This window comes from Botryllus schlosseri, chromosome 2 (assembly GCF_051294905.1).
Source record: "Botryllus schlosseri isolate E-star chromosome 2, Bs_hap1, whole genome shotgun sequence".
NCBI classification, from domain to species: domain Eukaryota; kingdom Metazoa; phylum Chordata; class Ascidiacea; order Stolidobranchia; family Styelidae; genus Botryllus; species Botryllus schlosseri.
In genome coordinates, this window is record NC_137237.1 from 35678000 (window position 1) to 35694597 (window position 16598).

The 16598-nt window shown below is 40.4% G+C and overlaps 1 protein-coding gene across 1 annotated transcript; it reads left to right on the forward strand.

Annotated features, from left to right (window-relative positions):
• Positions 1-3763: 3763 nt before the first annotated feature.
• On the forward strand, positions 3764-15334 carry LOC145458621 (L-rhamnose-binding lectin CSL3-like). Its single transcript, XM_080337043.1, has 7 exons — positions 3764-3867; positions 5785-5893; positions 7818-8005; positions 10555-10663; positions 12539-12726; positions 14197-14305; positions 15044-15334. The coding sequence occupies exons 1-7, from the start codon at positions 3801-3803 to the stop codon at positions 15216-15218; spliced, it is 945 nt and encodes a 314-aa protein (XP_080193169.1). The 5' UTR covers positions 3764-3800; the 3' UTR covers positions 15219-15334.
• The last annotated feature ends 1264 nt before the right edge of the window (positions 15335-16598 follow it).

Consider the following 16598-nt stretch of genomic DNA (forward strand, 5'->3'; position numbering starts at 1 on the left):
TGTGAGTAGGGAATCTGTCGTTATTCGTACTTTATTACGCTCGGCGGTCTCGTTATGTCACTTGTTACATTTCCGCTTCAAGTAATAAAACGCTCTTCTCTGTTGCGATAACTTGACCTTGAGTCAATGTTCCCTCTAATTTTTCACAAGTCTGCGCAAACTCAATAACTAACAATGCGGTAGATGACTTTGAGCAACAACCAGGGCCGAAACAGAACTTAGTCACGCTCCACCAAAACGCGTATTGCCGAACCAATCGATTTATTTCGTTTAACTTCATGCGCATTTGTTTTGCAGGGGAAGCGAGTGGCGCAGTGTGCTAAGCGACACGGTCACGACACCAATGGTTCTTGGTTCGAGTCTCGGCTCTATCATGTTTCTATGTGTCGGAGGTTATCTGGGCTCCTCATCGCCGATCCCGCTGTACCAACAGTGTGTTGAAAAGCCCAGACACAGAGTAAGCCACGCTCTCATAAAGTCGGCAGCTGAGACCCGAATACGGAGTACGGACGCATGCAAGAGAAAGAAAGAGTGAAAGAGTGAATGCGCTGATTGACAGTCGTCCAACGAGGAAGCAATGCATGATGTTGAAGATACTGACTGTACGATGAATCTGAACTGTACCTATATCTGTGTCGTGACGCACAAGGCCTAAACGGCGATAAGCGTCACTGTAATACCCATGTAATAATAATAATAATAATAATGCGCATTTGTTATTTGCGAAATCTTTTAGGTGAATAATGACGGTACTTGCAGTTGTATATTCTACAATTATTGTCTCAGACTCCTAGTCAACGTGATCTGATACAATAGTAGTAGTACAATAGTAATAGTACAATGTTCAAAGGAACATCTTAATCTATGTTCATGCCACGCGGATAATACTACTCACAATTTCTCGCGGTAAATATTTGTTTATTTGCATTTACGGGCCACAATTGAGACTCGGGCTCAGACTGAAGGAAAAAGAATTGAGCTTGTTACGTCATCAATTTGTGGAGCGGCAGTGCGGCAGTCACGGTCCTGGCAACATCACTCGTCCGCAGTGTGGTCATGACAGCATCGCGTTCATTCAAATCTAATAAATTCTTAAAATGACCAAGTTACAGCATTTACACTTCTGTGGTACCACTTTTAATTAGGTGCTTTAGCCCTCCAACAACGCGAGCATTAGAAAAGTCAGGCTAGATAGGCAAGACGTGTTTGATTGAGGTTTTAGCAAATTGCGTAATAGTATAATCTCTAAGCGCAGTTCCGAACTGCTATAACACTTAAAATGTGACATATATATTCCTATGTAGGCTTCTACACCGGATCTCAATTGCAACACTCCGACAAGCCGTATCTTGATGTCATGCCAATATATCATGACGACTTAACCGTATAAATGGTCATAATGACGTTGATAAGCTATGTAAATGCTATGTGAATCGCAGAATTGACTGGAACAACTGGTCGCTCACTGACTCACGTTGTAAAATTATGCGTTCACTTTATTTTCAATTCAAGTTGGATATTCTGTGCGTAAAGACCATGTCGACAGGGTGCATTTTCGCATCCGCGCACCTTTGAAGGTACAGGGACATTGACCATGATTCAATAGAAATAGCACTCATAATATAGAAGTCTATTCAATGATGAAATTGGATCCAGCCGCAGCGTCGGACCTGGAAGATCCAAAACTATAATATTCCTTCTATTATATTACGCACGAAGCATAGTTATCATTAGGGCCATTTAAAGTCATTAAAGTCATATTTTTTCAATGCATCAGTAAGTCGTGAAATCACTTTTAACACAAAAACCGCATCCCTATGAGGTAGCCTATATTAAGAAAGTTATAAAGTCATATAAAGTCATATTTTCCTGGTTAGGTCAAATCAGCTTTTCACGTTATATAGTCATATTTTCGAGTTATAAAGTCAAATCGTTGTAAACTTGAAATAAGAAGTACCAATTTAAGCGGTGAAGCAACTAAGCAGTAAGAAAGTAAGGCAGTTACTCTTTGGAGTAGCAGGTTGAATACTGATCAATATGATGCCGAGAGACCTCTACAAGTTGAAGAAATAGGGGAGATGTGGTACCGATGGATCACCGGGACCGAAAATACTTGAAAAATTCTCCATGATAATTCCTTGATTACACTCCTGGAATTTGTCTACAACTACATGCTGACAGCATCTTTCCTCACATGCAAAAAAATTCGATCTTCGTGAGTTATGGGGTCTGTGACGAATGATTTACGTTTTAGGGGGTTTAAAGTAAATTTGGATCGACATTTTATTTTTCTATATCACCTTTCAGACTATCAAACCCGCCATAATTTTTGATGTGAAGTATAGGGCTTGTATCAGGGTATATAATGGCACATATTTTTTGAATCAATACCATTCTCGAGTGTACTATTTTCAAGTCAATTACAATATTTATGAAGTTGGGGACCTATGGTACCATAGCCAAATCAAGCAAAATAGATGGACCAACTAATCACTTAGCAACAGAAACTCGCCTACATATATACAGGCTGTAAATCATAGTTACCTGTGGTGTTTTATCGCTATTACGAGGTATTTGAAAGTCAAAATGTCGATTTGCGGGTAATATGTATGTGGCATTAATTTTGTAAGTTTAGGCGTAAATCAAAACATGATTTTACGCCAGCATTTGAGTTGATATAATCAATTTTATTCTTAAAGGTCGCGACGAAACATTCTTCATTGGCTTGCTGTAGCTTAGCTTATAGTACACAACAAAACAAGCTTACAAATTTGAGTTTTGAGCGTATGTCTCATTGGTCCCAAGGTCGTGTGCCTTTGGACCCACCGGGTGGGGACCGATGACACGTTCGAGCAACAAATTTTAAACGTTTATAAATATTTTTTGAAAAGGCGGATATTCATGTAAATGTCCGCGATAGGTACAGCTTGTATCGAAGTGTTGAGACAGCAAAAGATCTGCTATTCCCGGTTGAAGATTTGAGGGCCAGAGATCATTTTGCGATTTTTGATCCATCGGTACCACATCTCCCCTACTCAATGCATAGGAAGGTAAAGGACGTATTGTAAAGAGCGACAAAAATTCAGTCAGCGATCCAAACTTGGCTAGTCAATTAACAGAAATATGCCTCCACCATAACAATATTTCAAACTTAATACTCCAAATGGAAAGTTGTACGTACGCCATCATAGAGGCCCATGCTGATCTAAATGCCCTTGATTTCGGAAAAGGTTCGCTTGAGCTCAGAAATTACATTAGGAAGCCTTTGGACAAAAACGACATTAAACAAATTATGGAGCTACAAACAAAGACATTTCACCAGCGCTTTATGCAAAACTGCAGAAGTGTCAACCCACATCAGTGTCTGTGAAGCGCTCATTTTCCTCACTAAAGTCCTTTTACGTCTAAATCGTAACTTCATAGACTCTAGCATTCCAGACCACATGAAACTGTACTACAACAGTGGTTTAAAATAAAAACATGGATGTGTATTACTGTTATGTTACGTATGTTCTACTCTTTAGTTCCGTGAGTGATGTTGTTCGCAGGTAAAACTGCATGATTTTCACATAAAGTCATATAAAGTCATATTTTCTAAAAAATATAGTCATGTTATTGATTTTTTTAGGTCATATAAAAATGGCCCTAGTTATCATTTAATCCACATCTGTAGCCGACTGATAGGTAGCTCCATGATTATTGGGTTGAAGACCTAAAAAATGTATCGAAGACAGTACAAAAGCGTTTGTGTCTTTCGATTTGCAGTTGCATAATTCACTTAGGACCGGAGTTAGCGTAAAATGAAGTCGATTTTGTCGGTCTGCTTGTTGGTGTTCTCTGCCCATGCAAAGTTCCATTCATCTACAGGTGAGTTAGATGTACAATACAAGATGCATGAAAGTGAATAATGAAGGTACCAGGGTAATAAAATCTTTCCGAATAAATTAGGGACATTATAGAACATATTTTCGATATGACACACTCTCCCACGATGCGAATACCTGACTTTAGAGCAGAGGTCTCAAACACGCGGCCTGCGAGAGCAGTTTGTGCGGCCCGCGACGGCATTTTGGAATTTCAGGTATTCAACAATATATTCACTAGGGTTATGACTAGAAAAAAAAATTTGCCTGTAGCAGGAATTAATGAACATTTTGATATAAATTATTAAAATTTTAATTATTTTGTTCAAATCGAAAAAAATGTCCCGCACAAATTAACTTCAATTTTTGACACCGGTCCAAATATAGAAATTATTTACAATTCAAAGGTATTCTTTGCTACAAATTTAATCTTCATATATATGTCCTTTTCCACTCCCGGTACAGTTCATCCATCAATTTGACTTCCCTTTCTGTTATTATGTTAGTGCCAGGGACATCTACAACAGACTTGCAATGGGATTTTTTGGCACTTTATCGCTGCAGGACATTCGAGCGCAAAGATAGCAGCAAATTAACTTTGGTATACTCTAGAGCCCGACCGATATTGAATATTTCTTGGTCGATACCGATATCTCACACCTTGGCCGAGAACCCCAATACATTCAGCCGATATTCAAAAGAAGTTGGATATACATAAGCACATTTTCAAAACTTCAGAGCATTTATTTGAACATCTTTACAGCCATTGGTAATTTGTTATACTTGAACATAAAATAAACTAGATAGGCTACATCTGGACACCAGTTAAGTGTAAGCGATGTGACATACATCAATATTCCCAGTTCATCGGTCAAAGATGATAGTTTTGTGACTTCCTACCGCAATGTTGTGACGTCACGAAAATTGTCGATAATTTTTCAGCTTCAATGGCCGATACTGATAATTCTTTCAAAGTGTGATATTGTCCTGATATTATCGGCGAACCGATGATAGGACGGGCTCCAGTATATTCCATCTATGGACTGGACATATGGTTATAATACCAGGCTTCCTAACACGCATTTACGATGAATAAGCATACCCTTAATCTCCCTCTCGCATTGCGTAGAGATGGTAGTTTATGCTATCTGATTAGTGGTAATCTACTATTTTCTCTGAAAGAGCGGCACGCTTTGCACAGCACATAGATTATTATTATTATTATTGACATATTACAGTGGTGCTTATTGCCTTTTCCAGGCTATGTGCACCACGACACAGATTTTTGTAATGTTCATTTTTCTTGGGCTTTGGTAATCTTGGGGACGACTTCGTCAATCTTTCGCTCATTCATTTGTCAGTCTCTCTCGCACCAATGCGTCCCCGTCGTGGTCTCTGCCGCCGACTTGTAAGCACGGCTCACCTTCAGTCTGGCCTTTTCAATTCACTGCAACTGCAGTGAGGTCGGCGATGAGGAGCCCAGTGAAACCTCCGACACATAGAAGTTTGTCCGAACCGGGATTCGAACCACTGCTAGTGGTGTCGTGACGCTGGTGGTTAACCAACTGCACCACTCGCTTCCCCAAATCATACGGATAAACTTAAAATTATCACTCCATCCTCGGTTTTCTAATATTTTCAGTTCACGAAATCATGGAGAACTTATAAACAGTAACGCGCTGTTTAGTTTCGATGGAGTATCAGTAATGAAATAGCGCCACCAGTCCAATATAGGGCTACACAAGTTTTCCAAATATAAGCTGGGAAAAATATCATTCAACAATAAGTTATTGAAGCTTCTGTTAACCTGCCTATGCCTCATATTTTATTTCGAAAAATAATGAATTTGTTCCATTGCATCTCCTAGTTTTAATGATGTAAAAGTGCCTTGCATATTACATATCGAACACCTTACTTTTAGCCGAAAGCATAACAGTCTGTGAACATGAAACGATGCAAATATCTTGCGATGGATCAATGCAGATCCACATTACAGATGCAAGCTACGGAAGACGGGAAGGTGCCAAAACGTATGATGCCGGGTTTGTCGTATAATCGCACGGGCGAAAACGAGCCATTATTAGACCACATAACATTCGAAAAGCCCCTAATTGTTCAATGAAAGCGTGCGCGAATAAAAATGTCTCTTCTAGTGGTTGCCATCGCATAGCTCATAGAATGAAAATCAGATTGTTGGCACTTTCAGGTACAAACTACAACCGTTTGAGGGAGGTAAATTAGTTAAGATGTGATCAAAGTAGATAGTGTTTCTACTCAAATGGCAACTAAATTACAAGTAGAAGTGGCAATTTTCAAGACCACTTAAAAGTGCCTGAAGTGGAAGTATATAAAACGAAAGTTGTATAATTATACTCCAGTAAGTCGATTACTGTGCAAAATAAAATGAAACCTTCGAAATCAATTCAGTTACCGCTTACCATGATACGGGATATTCATACCCACATTACGACTATATTCATTCATAACTTAAGCAGACTGATATTACAACTACTTTCTACTCTTCCAAATCCGAAATTATAAAATGTAAGTAGTATTGCCAGGAAAACAGTCAAGTGGAAGTGGTTGTAGTACAAAATCAGAGTCACTTGTGAAGTGGGAAAAGTAAGCAAGGCCTACCGGTGTACTCCAGCATAGTAGAATTACTTCGTTCCAGGCCACCGATAGCACAACAACTAGCTATACTCACTCTTCCGGCCAACAGAAAGCAAATCCAAATTGATATTTAAATAAGGTCTCCGAGGTGCGATCTGCAGAGTCTCCCTGCATCAGTGGTTAATATTTTTTCCTCAGTGCCCCTTTTCAAGAAATTTCCTTGTTCCACCCTTATTTTGGGGACTGCAGTAAAAAATTCGAGTAATAGGTTGCTGTCCGTACTTCTTTTCGGGCTGTGACTTTACAATTGGAACCATCGGGAACGTGCTCATATCATCTGGTTCCAGCCCGATACGGGCCCAAACATCCCGACTTCACCTCGATGATTGGCCACACGGGGATGTCTATTGTATTGGGTTTTGTTTTGTTGCTTTGTGTTAGGCCTATTGGTAAATCAACTGAAAATGTCATAGAGATCCATTCTCACATTGAATTTAGTGCTAGGCCAAGTTATTAACTTCACCATAAACTTCACCAAACAAAGCAACCAATATATTGCGAAAATTTCGAGATTTATCAGATTTTGCCTTATGTGAATTTGCAATGTCAGACATATGATCAAATAGTATCCTATCCCTACTAAATCATATACTGCGTCACCATTATTCTTCAGCGCTTCTATACCGCCCATGTCGGCATAGTGTCCCCCATATCGCCCCCTGAGCGTTTGAGCCCCATCAAAATTAAAAGCCCATGAGAGGGGATGAGAGAGCCAAGGTTAAGAAACACTGCGAACCTTAAGTCGAGTCGTGCACAAGTGTACAATTGTAAATATATGATGATTCACCACGTCAGTAGTAGTATAGATCGGTCGTGACGCGCCATTGTGGCTTATAGGCCCGCTCGCACGCGGCTGCGAAACTCGTGTTCGCACGGTAACCCTTTTGACCCCCTGTCGCTCGCACGCGGCTATTGTGTCTTATGGCCCCTCTCGCACGGTAACCCTTTTCAGTATAGGGATCGCTTGCACGCGGCTTCGAAAACCCGTGTTCGCACGACCACCCTTTTTGACCCCCTATCGCTCGCATACGGCTATTGTGTCTTGTGGTCGCATGGTAAACCTTTTCGAAGCCGCGTGCAAGCGATCCCTATACTGAAAAGGGTTACCGTGCGAGAGGGGCCATAAGACACAATAGCCGCGTGCGAGCGACAGGGGGGGTCAAAAGGGTTACCGTGCGAACACGAGTTTGCAGCCGCGTGCGAGCGGGCCCATAAACCACAATGGCGCGTCACGACCGATCTATACTACTACTCACGTCACCTCACTTCCGTCAACCACAGGTGTCCGCATTCATCGGTCAGGATGGAGTCGTACCAATGCCACGCTGAATCAAGTGAGCGCGTGCTGATTGAGGCCTGCGAAGGAAAGTCAGCATGTGTTGTCGACGCCAAGAATGGTGTCTTTGGTGATCCGTGCCGTGGTGTATTCAAGTATTTGCGGGTGGCATATATGTGCATAGATCCATCACGTAAGTGAAGTACAAAACTCGTAGAGACTATATTAGGTAAGCAAGGTAGAATCCACATTCGGTTTAGTGAAATTTGTTCCGAATTTGCCCGCGTTTGAGCGATTTTCGAAATCAGGTGGTGGCGGTGGTGCTAATGGAGATTTCATCAAACCATTTACTGGTTTAATTATAGCGTGGATAATACGAAGGATGACAATGTAGAGGATGAATTAATTACCACTACAGTTGATGAACTCATGGCGCACATATAAACAGGAAGGCGCTGTTTAGTTTTGATGGAATATCTTAGTTGATACGTGCCTTGGTCTATTCAAGTATTTGCTGGTAGCATATCACTGCATACAGCTAGGGTTGCATATAAAACAAACGGCGTTTTAAACAGTGATTTTAAAAAAAAAAACCTTTAAAAAAATTTTAAGTTGTAAAATTATGCCATAATGGTGTCAATACTTACCAAAAAACATGTTGTATGAGCTTATACGTACAATTACCACCCGGTATAGCCGACGTATATCGACATGGGAGGGCTGGAATCCGCAAAATAGTTTGTTCAATGGCAATAGCACATATATTTTTACCTTATATTTTTAATTGTCAAATGTCAATCCACTATGAAGTCACAATTGAACATTCGTGGCGTCATTACTTCAAAAAAAAACATAAAAAACAATAAAACATATGTTTCAAATTAGAGCTTTGTTTTAAACATGTTTGTTTTAAATTGATTTTTGTTTTAAATGCAACCCTACATACAGCCATCACGTAAGTAAAGTACAGAATTCTGAACAATGTTAAAATATGCAAAATATGCATAGTTGAATAACGGAGATGGTCAGAGAGAGATTGCCTTTGCTTTGCCGGGTTACTCAAGCAGGTTTGGACTAACTGCACTACTTTCACAAGTGGTTACTAAATTTGTTAATCCTTTGCCTATCCATATTTCCTCGTTTGCTTCCGAATGTCCCCAAAACACTACAAGACGTTTGATATATTTGATTTTTCGTCAATGCCTATATCGATTAATACGCATAATTTGTTTCGTACTAGTTACTGTACCAGAATTTGAGATTCTATTTTAACAGCTTCCGAGTATATGCTTCTCTAATAGTTTGCCAAACAATAGATACATTTATCTATATCGCTTCAAATAACGATTCCTGGGGATCTGTGCAGCAGTATAGATCAGGCGTATATCTAGGAACGTATGCGCGGAGGGATACCGTAAGCAGCGTTCGAGTCATGCTTTTCAAAATACAATGTTGCTGTGACGTCCGGGAGGTCATGCTATTTTAGATCGTATCCTACTAGAGGTTACACTACGGTTAGCCAGTGTTGGGATCAAGTCACTATACCTTCGAGTTATGAGTCATCTCGAGTGATTGTGAATTTTGACTCGAGTCAAGTCAAGTCAATCGATTTTTGAAGGTGACTCGAGTCAAGTCAAGTCACGAGTCAAGTCACAATTCAAGTCGAGTCGTCTTTTCGAAGTACGAGATATGATCAAGTCTTTGCATTCGCCTAATATGGAATTAAATAGACGTGCTAAAAAGCGGGTATAGCTCACGCATGCGTAGAATTGCTAAGCTACGTAAGTAACTCTATATCCTTCGTCTATATCAGTGGTCGGGAACCTATGGCTCGCGAGCCATATATGGCTCTTTTGGACATAAGATATGACTCTTTAATAAATTGTTATTTTTGTGCCTAATTTATCAATATTGCAGCAACTTGTTAATATATCTTCAGCACGACCAGTATAATTATTCTTATGGCAGTATAAAAACCACTTTGAGAGGTTAACACAGTGGCGTATTCAGGGTTAGGGGCTCGGACCTCCTTTTCAAAATCCTCAAATTTAAGTTGCTGTTGCGCCGGCGACCAATATCCCTCTCGAATTCGATGATTCCACCAACAAATCTTGGATTGCACGATACGTTGATTGATCAAAGAGACTAGGAGGCATGGTGGGCCATGGCTATACACGCTCTTGATTGATAACGTAGCTTTGCAGTTGCTGTTGAAATGTAGGCGTGTGGCTCAACGTTATGTACCAACTCATACTTTCAGAATTGAGAAGTCGAATCGGAATCAGTGCGACAATTGCATTCGATTATTATCAGTTACAAATTCTATGATATTCACGACGAATTGCGCTATCACCTATGCCCTACCTTTCCTTTAACGTTTGGTAGTAGAAAGGTTGAAAATCTAGTAGACAGGTGAGACACTGCCTCACTTGCCTCTCCTGGCCCCACGTCACTGACCCATCACATATTACAGTGGGTATTGCTGGATAGCGACCAAGTTTGACTCCACCTACGTCTGTCATTATGGGTCCTCGCATTATTAATAGCATCAAGACGAACCTACGATCTCGTATAACTGACGAAAGTCTCAAATTTTGTATGAAGCTCAACCTCAACACTAATCAAGCAAAATACCATGCAACACCAAAAAACTCATGAACTGTGAAAAGCATGCATTTCAATCCTGATTTTGTTTTAATAAACGATACATGAATGCAACGGATTTCTCTCTTATTTTTAAAGAAAATATCATGACCGTTTGCGAGCATCAGAGGATGAACATCGATTGCGGAGATGGCAAGACAATTAAAATTGAAAGCGCCAGATACGGAAGAAGAGATAATAGAGAAACGTACGTTGCCTGAACGTTACCTTCACATATTCATCGTACATTAATTCTAGACTTCTAAATCTCGCGACAATTATACTCGTCATTCCTCTAAATGAATGGTTTGCAGCCAGTGCTGGTGGGTTATTTTCATGGGTTCTCTGGAGCATAGGTGTATGGGAGGAAAAACTTTTTAGGATGCGAAAAAGTAATTCAGGTGACCTCGTTCCCCTTCAGATGCTTTCACGGTCCCAGTGGCTAAGCTGTTTAGTTGTGTTGCTGTATAACACCATGATCTGACATCCAGTATCATGTTTTACGAGGAATTGATCAGAGGTTATTAATTTTTTATCGCTGTGCTTTCAAATTTTGCGGGCGGTTGCGCGTACGGCAATAATTTCAAAAGTCGACGAATAAAACATAAGACGAAAGGCATCGCAACAAGCTCAATTATATTTGGGCTCTTCATTGCGTAGGGGAGATGTGGTACCGATGGATCAAAAATTGGAAAATGATCGCTGGCCCTTAAATGCTCAGCCGAAAACAGCAGATCTTTTGCTGGCTCAGCACTTTGATACAAGCTCTACCTATCGCGCACATATACATGAATATCCGTCTTTTCAAAAAATATTTATGGACGTATCATCGGTCCCCACCCGATGAGTCCAATGGCACACGGCCCGGGGACCTATGACATAGTACCCTAAAAAACTCAGATGTGACAACTTTTCTTGCTCAGTATTATAATCTAAGCTACAGCAAGCCAAAGAAGAATGTTTGGTCGCAACCGTCCAAAAATAGAATAAATATTAACTCAAATGTTGTCATAAAATCACGTTTCGATTTAGGCTCAAAATTATGAATTTGAGGGTACATACATATTGCCCGAAAATCGAAAGTGTGACTTCCAAATACCTCGTTATAGCGATAAAATATCATATGCAATTATTACATAAAGATTTTCTGTACGTAGGCATGTTTCATTTGTTTCATGATTAGTATGCTTGATTATTTTGCTTGATTTGGCTATTGTATCATCGGTCCCCACCCTACGAATTATATAGTTGATTGAAAAATATTCCACTCAAGGAAGGCACTGAAAAAAATAATAGGTGCTATTATATAGCATGATACAAGCCCTACACCTCACAATAAAAATGATTGCTGGTTTGTTCGTGTTGAAGGTTACAAAGAAAAATGTATTTGTCGATCTAAATTTAGTTTGCACCCCGCAAAACAAAAAACATCTGTGAGAGACCCCATAGCTCGCGCACGTCAATTTTTTTTCTATGTGAGGAAAGATTTTGCCATCATGCAATGGTAGACAAATTCACGGAGTGAAATCACGGAATTATCATAGAGAATTTTCAAAGTATTTTCGGTCCCAGTGATCCATCGGTACCACATCTCCCCTATAGATTAAACTGAATAATCACTACAAAACTAAGCGACAGTCCACTCACGACGCCATTGTTTTAGGATTATCTCATGTCATCGAGTTGATAACTTATACTGCAATGAATGTAGTCTTCAAAGAAATATAGGCCTACCCATTACTATAAATATATACCGGTGCTCGTATATTGTATGCGTGCGCATACGCCGCATCACCTTTCATACGCTGGGTCCCTCGAGGCAAAGACATTTAGCGACTACTACGGCATAGCCACACTGATTTGCAGTACAAAATCATTGTAATATTTTTTCGGAAAATCATATTGTAATAGAGTTCTCTGCTTTCTTTTATAACTGTTGTTGATACAAAGTTAATTTTACAGACAGGTCCTATGTAGGAGAGCCATATATTTATTTTTTGTCAGTAGGCAAAAATATTAACAGATAAGGGAACGGTCTCGCTAGGTTAGGAAGAATTAGGAACTCTTGCTTCGTATCCATCAGGTGCCCTCACCCAACAGTCACGTCCGCAACGTATGACTGCCGCGCTGAATCAAGTGAACAAGTGGTAATTGAGGCTTGCGAAGGAAGGTCCCGCTGCCATGTCTACGCCAGGAATAGTGTGTTTGGTGATCCGTGTCCCGGTTTATTCAAGTATCTGCGGGTCGCATACCAATGCGTAGAGTCATTACGTAAGTAAAGCAGATGATTCAGGGTTAGTTATGCCTAATTTGCGTAATGTATGAGAGGAGGAATTCCTTCATAAATTACTTTTCCTTATTCAGCTTACTTTTCACACATAAATTTTCTACTTCCCCGTGAATTAGTTTTGCTAATCTTCCGATTCTTAGTGAGTACCAACACTGAATCCTTCGACCGTATTGTATAGGCCCAGTCTTCGGATTGGTAATGCTTTATTACGGAGTTTTACACGCAAACTGTATCGCATCGTCACCACAGCATACAACATCCTTAAGCCGGCGGTCACACGACCGGCCTGCACGACGTTCCAACCGGAAAGGGGTGGATATCATGATCACAAGAAAGAAATCACGTTCACAGTTCATGGCCACAGATACAATAATAACAAGGTTAACAGCAGCACTAGGTCTGCTACATCATGTAATTAGTCATTTACATGTAGACATTCATCCAGACCAATAATACGTTGGAATTCTACCATCACAGGGAGGTTAGGAAGCAGGGTTGCAATGACTCGAGTCATGATTTTCTGATGACTCGACTTGACTCGAGTCATTTTCTCAAAATACGGAAATGACTCGACTCGACTCGAGTCATTGCGCATGACTCGAACCAAGTCATATGACTCGAGACTAAGACGGTCAAGACCGACATTTCATTGTAATTTCGAAGAATAGTAAAGTATAACCACTCCATTGGGATTTCGGCTATTGGTCCTGGTACTTGAAAATTCGATCAGAAAGTGCTGAAAGTGAGGAAAATTGGTATATTATAAATGCAGACCATCCGATATCATCAAACAGAGTTGTAAAAGTGGGTTTAACGCGACGGTAACTGCAAACTGAGCAGTCAACACAATGACTTGGACTCGGACTCGTGTCATAATACCATGACTCGGACTCAATCCTCTGCTTGGTGACTTGGACTCGGACTTGACTCGGTGGTAAATTGAAAATGACTCGACTTGACTCGAGTCAAAACTAAAAAAGTGAGATTGACTTGTGACTCGGAGCTTTGTGACTTGGTTACAACCCTGTCAGGAAGTGTACATTTTCATATAGCTCGAGATTTATTGCCGGTAATCTAGGTAATGTCCGTGGAGAAAATTGAATGGTATACCTGCAACATGTCTATTTGTTGTGACAGTAATTTTGTGTTAATCGCGAATACAGCCATCTTAAAATTTTGTAAGTAGTCACCTCCGATTAGCTAGTAAACATATGCCACCCCTCCGCCAAGTTATTTTTGACACCACTTAATTTTCTACTTCCCCTTGAAATGGTTGTCATTAAGAGAACATTCCTACCTCCCTCCTAGATGCATTTTCTCTCTCTTTCGCATTTATGATGTTTAGAATGGCCACGTTGAATAATTGTCATCATATAGGTTCGCGTTCATGTTCACTACGAGCTTGAATCCGCGATGCGTCAGCATTCGTTACGTTCAGATTACTTCTACAGCGAAATCCAAAACGGTTTGTGAGAATCAGAGGTTGGATATATACTGTGACGAGCCGAAGAAGATCATAATTGAAAGTGCAAGTTACGGGAGAAGTGACAATGGAGAAACGTACGTTATTATTGTTTGTCCCCTATCGTTCTGGGTACTACACACTGCTTGTTATTATCACTGATTTCGATATGCCACTAACCTAAATTTATCGAACAGTATGTTATGCAGTAGTACGGAATTTCGCAGTTTATTGCAACATGTTTGCGGCTGTTTTGTTGTGTTGCTGTTTAACGTCATGATCTGACTTCCAGTATCATGTTTTACGAGGAATTGTTCAGAGGTTATACATTTTTTTATCGCTGGGCTTTCAGATTTTGCGGGCGGTTGCGCGTACGGCAATAATTTCAAAAGTCGATGAATAAAACATAAGACGAAAGACATCACAACAAGCTCAAGGACTCTTTATTGCGTATAGATTAAACTGGATAATCGCTTGAAAACTAAGCGACAGTCCACTCACGATGCCATTGTTTAGGTATATAATATTGTTTTGTGTTTTTGACGATGTAGTTAAACATTACTCTTTCACGGACCCCCTAAAATTAGTTCACGGACCTGAATTGACCTACTAAGGTAGATTATCTTAGTTCAGAAGAGTCAAACTGTGACGTAAAGTGCAGAGCATAGAAACATGGTTTTCGAGTAGTTTCGTGTAGCTACTACGTCAACAGCCCTCACGTTATAATTGTGATCAATTCTAAGTGGTGTTGTTATTAGCGAGCTGGTTTTGATGCTAAGATCCGTAACTGTATGACTGTGACATAATTTAATAATAGTATGTGCTTTCTTTTACAGATGTCCCCATCCATCGATCAAGACCAACAGATGTCATGCCGAGTCAAGTGAGCGCGTGGTTTCCGAGGCCTGTGAAGGAAATTCGCAATGCCGCCTCGTGGCCTCGAATACCGTGTTTGGGGATCCCTGTGGCGGCACATTCAAATACCTGCAAGTCAAATATCGATGTTTCTGAAGCGCCACGAAATTTATGGACATTTCGAAGCTTCATGACTTCGTGATTGATCCAGGATATAATCGTCTTTGCCTATTATTGGTTTAGAATAAACTTGTTTAGAAGCGAAATAATAATCTTCGAGTCAGCAAATAGCTTGAATTAATGCAGTGCTTTTCAACGTGTTGGATGGTACGCTCTTGTGCGAATGAAAAAAAAAATGACAGGCTTGACCTATACAGTGCATCAGCACGTGTAAGCCAGCGATACGCGCGAAGAATGACGTCAAATTGACGCTCTTCTTTTTTTCTCTAAAAACAGTCTATTTATAATAACGGGTTGATTAGTGTGAGACACTAAGGTACTAGTAAATATCATTATTATAGACTCACACTGGCAAGTTACTGTAAATACTAATTTTCCCCTTTAAGGGCTCTTAAGGCAGTGGTTCTTAAAAGTTTTTATACCGTGACCCAAATCAGAGTTTTAGTTGGAACTCGTGACGCAAGCTTCACAATTTAAAAGGGATGCATTTTTAATGTCTGTATGTTTCGTTTTTACGATCCTGTGTGACATAAGAGGACGCGCAGACAACCCATCAGTTGCTAGGAACGCAATTATATGAGACATGTCGTGTGACGCACACGATGTCAAATTCTGGTGTTCTGGTGGATTATTGTCTCTGTGGGTCGCATCGGCATATCGCTTTCGGAGGTTTGGGTCAATCAGCGATCTTTTTGGAACCGCACTCTGACCAGCCGTGTCTGTCGCGCAAAACGTCATATGTTCATATGTCCCGGTCCTGAAAGGGACTGACGCGAAATACTTGTGTGTAATACTCCTGCACCAGCTCGACGGAATATTACCAGGGCCAGTTACAGATTTCCAGGGAGACCAATGTCGGACAAGTTTTATCATAACATCAAAAAAATGTATAATACTAGGTTCGGCACATTTTCATGATCAAGTCATATCACCGTAACCACTATAAGTAGCCAACACAGTGACCTTGGATCATCAGTCAATCAGGTTTATTAATATTGTCATCGTTTCAAAACATCACAAGACTGCGATACAATGAAAAGATAGGAAGGTGTCGAAACAACTTGGAGTAGCCATTAAGATCAGACACCCACCTTAGCCTAGGCGAAGTAAATAAGAGGCATGCACACTGAATGAAAAGTAATGCAGAGAATATAAGACGCTATAGCGACAAAATGAGGTGGCATGTGGCAGAGGGCGAGGTCGATGTTAAGATCGTGGTCCGGTAATCCTGAAGACTGGCTAGTATTGATTTAAAAGAAATTGCTTGTATTTCGACTTGAATGCGGACATGCTCGACGACAGTCGGATATCCGGCGAGATACTGTTCCACAATTGGGGTCCGGCATATTTGATAGA

Bases quoted from the DNA above. Each gene is read 5' to 3' on its own strand.
- LOC145458621 (XM_080337043.1), top strand. From the start codon at position 3,801: ATGAAGTCGATTTTGTCGGTCTGCTTGTTGGTGTTCTCTGCCCATGCA. The intron at 3,868-5,784 runs GTGAGTTAGATG...CCTTACTTTTAG, and splicing joins AAAGTTCCATTCATCTACAG to CCGAAAGCATAACAGTCTGT. The intron at 10,664-12,538 runs GTACGTTGCCTG...CGTATCCATCAG, and splicing joins AGAAGAGATAATAGAGAAAC to GTGCCCTCACCCAACAGTCA.